Source organism: Littorina saxatilis, linkage group LG1 (assembly GCF_037325665.1).
Source record: "Littorina saxatilis isolate snail1 linkage group LG1, US_GU_Lsax_2.0, whole genome shotgun sequence".
NCBI classification, from domain to species: Eukaryota; Metazoa; Mollusca; class Gastropoda; order Littorinimorpha; family Littorinidae; genus Littorina; species Littorina saxatilis.
Genome location: NC_090245.1, coordinates 8,286,443 through 8,298,291, shown reverse-complemented (window position 1 = coordinate 8,298,291; position 11,849 = coordinate 8,286,443). Strand labels below are relative to the sequence as shown.

Here is an 11,849-nt window from a genome sequence, read left to right as displayed (position 1 = left end):
ACAGAGAGACAGAGAGAGACAGAGAAAGAGAGACAGGGAGAGAGGATGAGAGAGAGAGAGAGAGAGAGAGACAGAGAGAGAGACAGAGAGACAGAGAGAGACAGAGAAAGAGAGAGAGGATGAGAGAGAGAGAGAGAGAGAGAGAGAGAGAGAGAGAGAGAGAGAGGGGGAGAGAGAGAGCACTTCCTTTTACACACACGCACACACATACACACACACATACACAAACACACACACACACACAAACACGCGCGCGCACACACGCACGCAAGCACGCACGCACGCGCGGGCACGCTCGCACGCGCGCACTCACACACACACACACACACACCACCACCACCATCATCATCACCACCCCACAAACAAACCCACTCCCCACCCCACATTTCCCTCACTCTACCTCTAAAAGTCAGAGCAAACACGGCCCTAACACAATACCCCGTGTAAGCCCGAAGAGTGGACTCGATCCCCCGTTATTCAGCAATCATGAACCACTCAGGACACACTTTCATTGCTCTCGAGATGTCGGCTCGATAAGTTAGCGGGCTATAAGGGCCATTCGGGGAGTCCTTCTACCTCTGTAACAAAACTGTGAGGTCTACAAGACCTTATGCAGGCAATGCCATGTGTGCGTGTGCGCGATTTAATTATGCATACGTGTACCTACCCCTCGAACGGGCTTAGTTTGTGTGTCAGTGTGGTATGTTGTATGTTTGTGACTGGATAGGATATACGCATCATAGTTTCGCCTGCGTTGTGAAAACTATTCCAGACTCATAAAAAGGTAAGCGACCGGAAGTGTTTTTTCAAATCGTTTTTTTTCTTCTAACAATAACAATAACAACCTGATTTTTATTTAATATAAATATCCAACACTCATTAAAAGGTAAGCGACCAGTTTCTTAAAATCTTTTCTTCTTTTTCTTCTTTTTGTAGAAGGAACGACATCAATGTCCGTCATTCTCTGCAAACTTGATACATGTTCTTCAGTTTTCAATACTTAGTTCACACAATGTCACATAAAAACATGAAATTGCAAAACGATGTTTACAACGTTTAAACATAGCATTGAACAGAATAGGCCCTCGAACTGTGCAGTCAGTTTCTTCTGTCATAACTGATGAAAGGAAGAGGCGTTGGATGGTTGGGGAGGGGGGGGGGGGGAGGGCTTGGAGGGGTAGATTTAAACTCACTGGTGCCAACTAAGTTTTTCGTTAACCTTCTCTTGATATGAACACGTGACTTGCATAGACAATAGACGAATTCCGAGAATAACTCTGTGGGGTTTGTATGGATTGTGAAAGAGTGAATGCCCTTGCTTCTTACTCCGACAAACAGGGGCCAATCACTAGCGAGGGTTGCGTCGGAAAAACGTGGCTAGGAGCACGTGTAAAGTTATTTGTCAGAAGAAAAGCAAGGGAATACATTCTTTCAAAACCCATACAAACCCGACGGAGGAATTTCCGAAAATTGTCTATTTGTGACCCTCCACCACAAAATGAGTCGCATGTCACCTCGCGCGGTTCTGCGCTAGGCGTAATATAAGTCCGGGGAGTGTCTGGTAACATTAATCTGAAAAGTGGAAAACAGACAAATAATGACGAGAAGAATGCAACAAGTAAATAAAAGAGATTAATTAATAATTAATCTAAATAATCAAGCAAAGCTTTTAAAAGAATCAAGACAAACACCAATACCGGCAAACTTCCAAAGCCATTACCCTAATAAGAATAATAATAACAATGAACATTTATTGAACGCCCTTCTCACCGGAGCTCACGGCGATATATACTGTTCAAAAAAAGAAACGCATAGCTTGTAATATTTGGTTAATTTAGTTATATGGCTACAAGGATATCCACCAAACTGCAGAAAATGTTTATCTGGTCGTCGTCCTTTCGTCCATTGCCACAAGTGAGCTCTGCACGTGACGCATGCGTTATCAGTGGCTACAATGTCAAAATTGCTCATTTGGCATGACCACTCGTCATGCTTCAGTGTAATCTCGTGAAACTCGGGGAATATTGAGCTCTCACCATGTCTTCCAAAACCCATAAAAGCGGATTGTTCGCCACAAAGAAATCAGACGACAATTCAGCGACGAAAGATGGCCCGATTGAGCAGAGAAGACCGCCAAATTGCATTGGGTCGTTTACAAGCAGGCCAAAGTCAAAGTGCAATCGCCAGACACTTCCACGTGTCCCAGAGCACCATCAGTAGACTGTGGGTCAGGTTTCAAGCCACTGGCTCCGTTGCTGACTTGCCACGAGCGGGAAGACCAAGGGCGACAACTGCTGCTCACGACCGCTTCATACGGCTCCGCCACCTCCGGAATCGTTTCATGTCGGCCTCATCTTCTGTCCAGGCTCTCCCCGGGCCACACCGATTATCGGACCAGACCGTGCGGAACCGCCTGCATGAAGCTGGTTTGAGAGCTCGCAGACCTCACAGAGGAGCTGTCCTCACCCGCCGCCATCGCCAGAACCGAGTGCAGTGGGGCAACCAGCACCTTCGCTGGACCGTCCGGAATCACTGGAGACACGTGTGGTTCAGCGACGAGTCCTACTTCCTGCTCCAGCGACATGATGGTCGGAGGAGGGTCTACCGGAGAGTAAACGAACGTTACGCGCCCAACTGTGTGGATGAGGCACCCGTTCATGGTGGTGGAGGCGTCATGGTGTGGGGGGCGATCAATACCGCTGGAAGGAGCACCCTTAGTCCAGGCATATTAGAGAACAACGTTGAAGTGACAATGACTAGGTTTAAAATGTCCCTTATCAGAAAGTTCAACCTCAGTCCTTTGATGTTTATTAAACACATTTTCATATAAAGTTGGCGCTTCATACGGAAAAATGGCTTTGAAATTGACCCAAATCCTTCTTTGGGCTCTGTAAATGTCGTTTGGGGGTATGGTTGTAAAATGGTATCTACTGGTCACCCCAATGTATAAACTGAAAACTCTTTCTGCACCAGAACACGCAGAAAGGATTGTATCTGCCTGATGTCTGATGCTTTTCAAAATCCCCAACCACTAACACCTTCAAAACGGACTTTAACTGACACTGTTGTTTTTCCCTATATAATCCTTACTATTTTTCCGAGACGTCGTCGTGTTGTGTATTTAGCTTGCCACAACCTCATACATGGTCCTAAAAGTTAAAGTTGAAGAAAATACTAAAGATAAATGAAAAAGCTGACGCAGTGTCATTCGCACCGTGAATCCCCCCATGGGAACATACTAAAGTCTGGTTCCAAATAGGCTCAATTTCCTTCTATTTCTTTGTATTTCTGCCTCGTAGGGGTAGGGGTGTTCAAACCAAAGGCACCTTTAAACCAAAATTCAAATCACACATCTTACAATATTAAGACACTCAGCAGTAAAAGGGTGTCTGCTGGTAAAAAATTCCAAACAATCCTAAAAGTACTTCACTACTAAAAGTGCTTTTAAAAAGAGCCGTTATTTTTCCCTCTATATTCAGTATTGTGTTTTCTGCGAACATGTAGTCTATTTAGATGGTTGTCGTGTGCACTTGAGTTGCTAAAGCGTTTTCAGTTGGGCATATGTCGAAAAGCAAAGAATTAGCCCTTTGAAAACCATCAGAACTGTCACACAAAAATAACATTTACCTATCTCACCAACTGACCAAACATAGGGCTTTTCCTTATGTATTATGTATTGTCGTGTTTTTTGTAGCATACTTGTGAAAACAGCCACCACTGTTGTAAATGATACTTTAAAGAGCATTATTTCATTTTTACAGTTGAAGGACAACCTGGACTGCCGTATATTACAGCTGTTTTACAATCAGCCAAAATTTTCTTAACAAACGTATGTTAAGAACAACTCCCACAGTGAAATTGAAGGAAAACAAAGTGAAAATCCGCCTGCCATAGAGGAGCTAAAGAATCAACAATAAACGACTGCATGGATAGCTTGATGCACGAATGCATTGCGGACATGTTTGTCTCCAACCAAGAGAAAGTTCCAAAAAATCCCTTTTGTGCTTCTTATTATACAGTGACGTCAAAGACAGCCTTTTCTGCTGTTCATACATTCAGGGGTTATGGTTACACTAAACGACGTAGTTGTAGCCATACTGCCATCCAGATTTATTTTTTCCTTGCGAGCAGTCACAGGGTGTTTGTGCTGTCTGCCAACCGTTAGATGACCCCGCCCAAGTCTGTTAAGGGACCGTCTGACCGTTATAGAACGCGTCTTTTTGATTTTTTGGCACAGTTGGAAACGGTTGATTTTTATCCCTACCATTGTTTCCAAACATTATATAGGAATGTTTTGTGAACAACGGATAATAGCCGCTACTCGCATGTGTAGCAAAAGTGAGCGTACATACTCACCCTGGTCGTACAGCCGTTGTCCGTTGCCCGTCTTTATCTGTCTGTACTGAACATTACCTTTGGATATTTCTCCAACGCTATGAAGTGAAGAAACACCAAATGTTGCAAAATGTTGTATGACCCCAAGAGCTCAAAAACGATACTTGAGAACCTTGACCTTACCATAAGGTCAAGGTCACAGGGAGAATTATTGTGGTCTAAAAACTGCAAAATTTCACATTGTGCCAGTTTTCTGGAAAACAAATTAAAAACAGCGGGCTTAGTTTTGTATGGTATACAAGAAAAAGAAAGCCTTATCTTCTGATACCATTTTGGTTGACCTCGCTTCAATGTCAAGGTCAGAGGAGCCCTTCAAAGTTGAATTGTAGACATATTTTGATGTGAGCTTGCCCCTTTAACTTTACTATGGACGATATCTCTTGCAAACTTAAACACTGAGTGGGGCGTTTGTTAGAATTTCATAGTGAGCCACATCTGGTCACATATCGTTAGGGTCAAGGTCACATTGACCCCTATGAAAAATGTGACCAAGCCGGGTAAAGAAATCCATGTGTCTTGGTAAAAAATCTTAACAAAGCAAAGCCCATGCGACTCTCATGCTTGACCTTTGTCTTAAAGTGACCTTGACCTTCAGGTGACCTTGAAGGTGAAGGTCTAACAACTGAAGCTGGCAAGGACATTGTACACTATTAGAACTGTTTTACAGATTTTTCCTACCAAATTACACATGACCTTTGGCCAAGGTCAAGATCATCAAAGGTCACACATCACAAGGCTATCAATTCAAGACATAGGAAGCATAAACATACTTATTGGCACTTTCTACAAAGAGACATTGTCACTTTTAGTGATTCAATTGCCCGTTTCAGTCACATTTCATAAGGGGCAAAGTGACCTTGACCTTGATGATATGTGACTAAATGTGGCTCAATATCAGTATATAACATGTGCCCCACACAATTATGAAGTTTGAAAGATTTTTTTCAAAGTTCAGGGTCAAGGTCACTTCAAAACATGTATACAATTCAACTTTGAAGGACTCCTGTGACCTTGACATTGAAGCGAGGTCAACCAAAATGGTATCAGAAGATAAGGCTTTCTTTTTCTTGTATACCATACAAAACTAAGCCCGCTGTTTTTAATTTGTTTTCCAGAAAACTGGCACAATGTGAAATTTTGCAGTTTTTAGACCACATTCATTCTCCCTGTGACCTTGACCTTAAGGTAAGGTCAAGGTTCTCAAGTATCTTTTTTGAGCTCTTGGGGTCATACAACATTTTGCAACATTTGGTGTTTCTTCACTTCATAGCGTTGGAGAAATATCCAAAGGTAATGTTCAGTACAGACAGATAAAGACGGGCAACGGACAACGGCTGGACGACCAGGGTGAGTATGTACGCTCACTTTTGCTACACATGCGAGTAGCGGCTATTATCCGTTGTTCACAAAACATTCCTATATAATGTTTGGAAACAATGGTAGGGATAAAAATCAACTGTGCCAAAAAATCAAAAAGACGCGTTCTATAACGGTCAAACGGTCCCTTAACAGACTTGGGCGGGGTCATCTAACGGTTGGCAGACAGCACAAACACCCTGTGACTGCTCGCAAGGAAAAAATAAATCTGGATGGCAGTATGGCTACAACTACGTCGTTTAGTGTAACCATAACCCCTGAATGTATGAACAGCAGAAAAGGCTGTCTTTGACGTCACTGTATAATAAGAAGCACAAAAGGGATTTTTTGGAACTTTCTCTTGGTTGGAGACAAACATGTCCGCAATGCATTCGTGCATCAAGCTATCCATGCAGTCGTTTATTGTTGATTCTTTAGCTCCTCTATGGCAGGCGGATTTTCACTTTGTTTTCCTTCAATTTCACTGTGGGAGTTGTTCTTAACATACGTTTGTTAAGAAAATTTTGGCTGATTGTAAAACAGCTGTAATATACGGCAGTCCAGGTTGTCCTTCAACTGTAAAAATGAAATAATGCTCTTTAAAGTATCATTTACAACAGTGGTGGCTGTTTTCACAAGTATGCTACAAAAAACACGACAATACATAATACATAAGGAAAAGCCCTATGTTTGGTCAGTTGGTGAGATAGGTAAATGTTATTTTTGTGTGACAGTTCTGATGGTTTTCAAAGGGCTAATTCTTTGCTTTTCGACATATGCCCAACTGAAAACGCTTTAGCAACTCAAGTGCACACGACAACCATCTAAATAGACTACATGTTCGCAGAAAACACAATACTGAATATAGAGGGAAAAATAACGGCTCTTTTTAAAAGCACTTTTAGTAGTGAAGTACTTTTAGGATTGTTTGGAATTTTTTACCAGCAGACACCCTTTTACTGCTGAGTGTCTTAGTATTGTAAGATGTGTGATTTGAATTTTGGTTTAAAGGTGCCTTTGGTTTGAACACCCCTACCCCTACGAGGCAGAAATACAAAGAAATAGAAGGAAATTGAGCCTATTTGGAACCAGACTTTAGTATGTTCCCATGGGGGGATTCACGGTGCGAATGACACTGCGTCAGCTTTTTCATTTATCTTTAGTATTTTCTTCAACTTTAACTTTTAGGACCATGTATGAGGTTGTGGCAAGCTAAATACACAACACGACGACGTCTCGGAAAAATAGTAAGGATTATATAGGGAAAAACAACAGTGTCAGTTAAAGTCCGTTTTGAAGGTGTTAGTGGTTGGGGATTTTGAAAAGCATCAGACATCAGGCAGATACAATCCTTTCTGCGTGTTCTGGTGCAGAAAGAGTTTTCAGTTTATACATTGGGGTGACCAGTAGATACCATTTTACAACCATACCCCCAAACGACATTTACAGAGCCCAAAGAAGGATTTGGGTCAATTTCAAAGCCATTTTTCCGTATGAAGCGCCAACTTTATATGAAAATGTGTTTAATAAACATCAAAGGACTGAGGTTGAACTTTCTGATAAGGGACATTTTAAACCTAGTCATTGTCACTTCAACGTTCCCTTCACTAAAGTGGCTAAGATGCCTGGACTACCTGGTGCACGTCCAAGGGCGCATAACTGCCCAGCCATACGTGGAGGAAATTCTGCGCCCACACGCCCTTCCTCTTCTGGCTGACCAGGATGCCATATTCCAGCAGGACAACGCTCGCCCGCACACAGCACGACTCACCACCCAGTTCCTCACCGACCACCATGTCCAGGTGCTTCCCTGGCCATCCATGTCGCCAGACATGAACCCGATAGAACACCTCTGGGATGAATTGGACAGACGTGTGCGCAGGCGAGAAGAAGCGCCGGCAAATCACCGCGATCTATTGCAGGCACTTCAGGAGGAGTGGGACACCATCCCACAGCAAGATATCCGGCATCTGATCCAGTCCATGCCCAGAAGGTGCCGGGCAGTTGTTGCTGCTCAAGGCAGTCACACCCCCTACTGACTTGACAGCCTCGGCACCCAATCGTATTGATTGACTGATTGATTTGAAGATGCAAATTAACTGTGTGTGCATTCAACTGTGTCCATACCAAATTTCAAACAAATAATCTAAATATTGGATTTTCTGTTAATTTTTTCGAAAAATAAAACAAATTTGGCAAGTAGCAACTATGCGTTTCTTTTTTTGAACAGTATATACAATAGCAAACTACACGCACACACACACCACACACACACACACACACACCACACACACACGCACACACACACACACACACACACACACCACACACACACGCACACACACTGAAATACAGTAATATGTGAATAAACCAACTATGTAACAAACACAACACTCACTTAAAACCAATACACATATCCATATAATATATATAATATACACTCCTATTATATAAGGATGACACAAAGCTTCAAGGCAATGTCTTCTACAACCTATACAAAAACAAACAAAAAGCTTCAAAGCACTTTCTAAAAGCCCTAATAACAGAATCACACATCGATAAACCAAACGTCGGTGTCGACATGCAGTGCCATTCCGACAGTACACACAACGGGTAGATAAGGACAAAGAGATTCTACCCCGAGTATTACCCCTACGGAGGATTAACGCAAAGGACCAGGGATTTATCCTCGTGTCGGAATGACAGGCGGTGATAGGGTGTCTGAAATAGAGAGAGGCACAGCTGTTAGAGTTTGGGGGGGGGGGGGGGGGATTGGGGAAGGGGTTAAAGCCGCCGAGCTGAGTCGACCAGAGATCTTGCTACAGTATCGCTGAGTCAACAGAACTGAAGTGAGGAAGTCAGCGAGTGCTTTCCGTCACACGGTATACAGATAAAGACGTTGCACACACACACACACACACACACACACACACACACACACACACACACACACACACACACACACACACACACACAGACAGACAGAACAAAACAGATATACAAAGCAAATAAAGCACAAAACAATAAAAATCAATCATTTAACCCCTGAACGACCGACAACAAAAACAACTGAAACCACCCAGGCATGACCAGCACTGAGACACCCCCTGTAGACCTTAACAAAACACACTCTCGGCACCAGAGTCACTAACCCTTAGCAAGAATTAGCCCTCAAAGACAGCTCACCTGTGCTGCTGTGCCGTTTGGACAGCGTTCAGGTAAGAATTAAAGACCACGAGGCTTGTAGGTAAACGGTTCCATACAGTCACGGTTCGTTAAGCAAACAGACAGGCGCCGGTTCATTTCCTGGTACACCTTACACGGGTACAAAATCACAGAAGGAGAGAGAGAGAGAGAGAGAGAGAGAGAGAGAGAGAGAGAGAGAGAGAGAGAGGGAGAGAGAGAGACAGAGACAGAGAGACAGAGACAGACAGAGACAGAGAGAGAGGTGGCAACAATAATACTAATAGTTTCAATGTAAGGTAAGTTGATACACTATTTTCTACAAGATTATGCAGTCTTGTACTGAAAGTGTTAAGTTTGCACCGGGAAATTATTTGTCAGTATGAAATATTTACGAGGGTCGGAGGCAGAGAGTCCAGGAGGTACAATATTTTTGCTCAACCAAAGTAGTTTTTGTGATTTGGCGAGACAGTTTTCTACATTTGTCTTGTTTAAATGTTTGGTTTATTTTCGTGATGGTATCGTTTATAGGAACAATTTCTGATGAAAAAAACGTTCGGTTACCCTCTCGCGTGACCCTATCTGATAGCGCTCTGTGTCTGTTCTCAGCTGTTTTCTCCATACATACACATGTAGACAGACACAAACACAGACAGGTACCTGCACAAAATCTCCCACCTCCCTTCCGACACACACACACATACACACGCACACTCGCTCACACACACACACGCACGCACGCACAACACACACACACACACAACACGCACACACAGACACACACAGTCACGTACACACACAGTCACGCACACACACACACACACAGTCACGCACACACACACACACGCACGCACACACCACACCACACACACAGTGTCATGAAGTACAAACCTTTTCTCTCAAGAACCTACCCCCGGTCGCAAAAGACGTCGGCGTCAGTTTCCATCAACCAGTAAATCATTCTTCCTGTCTTGTAAGTTTTATACCATGGAACCAGTCATATCCGGTGATGTCGAACCTCCAATATTGACTTTTCTCACATTGTGCTTTGGTTGTATGCTCGGTGGGCCCTGGTGAGCAAAAACAACCAAACCTTCATTTCTATCCTTAGCGGATTATGATTTTATTAAGTTATTCTGCAGAAAAGACAAATGCTAGAGAAAAACCGTTCTTTTCTGCGGTTTTTTTTTCTGCAGCAAAACTAATACTGCAGTAAAATTGAAATCAAGAATGCTGCAGTAAAACGGTGCTGTTGTTTTACTGCAGAAAACCTATTTACATTTTTTCTGCAGCATTTTATACTGGCTCTTGGCGGATTATGACATTATTCAGTTATTCTGGAGAAAAACCGAAATGCTGGAGAAAAACTGTCTTTTCTGCAGCATTTCTGCATGATGTCAGCTTTCGCCGAAGCAACGTTTTTTACTGCAGTAAAACAGTTTTTCTGAAGCATAATGTTTACTTGGTTTTCTGCAGCATTATTGCGATTAACTTTTTCGTCGCCCCCTGGGATAGTATAATAGTTTGTAACTATTGGTAATTCTGGATGAGTCCATCTCTCGACAGAAGGGGGCTCGCGTGCTCCAACATTATAATGAGCCAGTACAAAATGCTGCAGAAAAAGTGTAAACAGGTTTTCTGCAGTAAAACAACAGCACCGTTTTACTGCAGCATTCTTGATTTCAATTTTACTGCAGTAAAATGTTTTGCTCCAGAAAAACCCGTTGCTTCGGCGAAAGATGACATTATGCAGAAATGCTGCAGAAAAGACAGTTTTTCTCCAGCATTTCTGTTTTTCTGCAGAATAACTGAATAATGCCAAAATGCTGAAGAAAAAGTAAAACTGTTTTACTGCAGAAAAAAACGTTGCTCTCGCGAAAGTTGACATTATGCAGAAATGCTGCAGAAACAAACAGTTTTTCTCCAGCATTTCTGTTTTTCTGCAGAATAACTGAATAAAGTCACAATCCGCTAAGCATACATTTCTTTATACTGTCGCCCTTCTGTGTCACACGAGTCTGGTTTTCAAATGACAGGTTAGAATGAGATTGTTTCGTTGTTCCAATTTTTTGTCGTTGATTTTTTGTTAAAGAATTTTTATGTTATTATTATTTTTATTTATTTATTTTTTCCCCTTCTTCATCTGTTTTGTTCCTGTTGTGGTTGCTGCTCTTGTTGCAATGTCTTTTATCTTTGGTCTGTTTTAGATATTTTTGTTGATATATATTTTTGCTTGGTTTTTTGTTTTTTTTGTTTTTGTATCCGTGTTTCTTCATTTATTTATTCATTTCTCTGTTCCTAAAACGATTATTCATAGAAATACATTTACGGGTGAGTTCGCCGATTTGCTGACTGCTAATTTGTCTTAGCTTTAGGATATAGAATCGCAGCCTGATGTTGTATTCCTGACTCGCAGTCTGTGTCTTTAGATAACAGTACAATGATCTTCAATTTGCAAGGGACATGCTATAGCAATGGTATTTTTCTGTGTATTTTTTAGATAGAAATACGTTGCTATTGTTTTGTCTAGACCTGACGTGGACCCCTGAGTTTTGGTGACGTGAGCCTTTGGAAAACAAATGAAATTCGGGTTTCGGACGGGGTGTTATTGTGATTAATATCACTGTGCTATATGACTGAGAAACAGATATCCTCGAGGACTAAATCGCGAGGGAGATAAAACCAGATTCAAAACGCTGGACATCCGCATTTATCTTATCGTTTACTCAAGTTTAGAGTTTATTCATTTTATAATGGTCTTATCTTCAATGTTTGTAAACCAGGAGAATCAACGGAATAGGAGATCTAGAGGAGACAATTTTTTTTTCAGTCGGAACTTGTGCATTAAACATGCATGTCGACCATTTTAGCGCAGGGCGCAACTGAAGAAAAAGGCACATTTACACGAACGAGAA

At 42.2% G+C, this 11,849-nt stretch overlaps 2 protein-coding genes across 2 annotated transcripts in view; one reads left to right on the top strand and one right to left on the bottom strand.

Moving 5' to 3' along the window:
- Window positions 1-11,849, top strand: part of LOC138960697 (uncharacterized) — a gene marked incomplete at its 5' end in the record, with an annotated part of 28,471 nt that overhangs the window by 8,836 nt on the left and 7,786 nt on the right.
- On the bottom strand, window positions 1,791-7,982 carry LOC138960043 (uncharacterized). The gene is made up of 2 exons (XM_070331802.1): window positions 7,386-7,982; window positions 1,791-2,713 (listed from the first exon to the last, which is right to left on the bottom strand). Exons 1-2 carry the CDS (start codon window positions 7,545-7,547, stop codon window positions 2,387-2,389), a joined length of 489 nt encoding a protein of 162 aa, XP_070187903.1. The 5' UTR covers window positions 7,548-7,982; the 3' UTR covers window positions 1,791-2,386.

Bases quoted from the DNA above. Each gene is read 5' to 3' on its own strand.
- LOC138960043 (XM_070331802.1), bottom strand. From the start codon at position 7,547: ATGGTGGTCGGTGAGGAACTGGGTGGTGAGTCGTGCTGTGTGCGGGCG. The intron at 2,714-7,385 runs GTAGTCCAGGCA...GCCTGGACTAAG, and splicing joins CGCCCTTGGACGTGCACCAG to GGTGCTCCTTCCAGCGGTAT.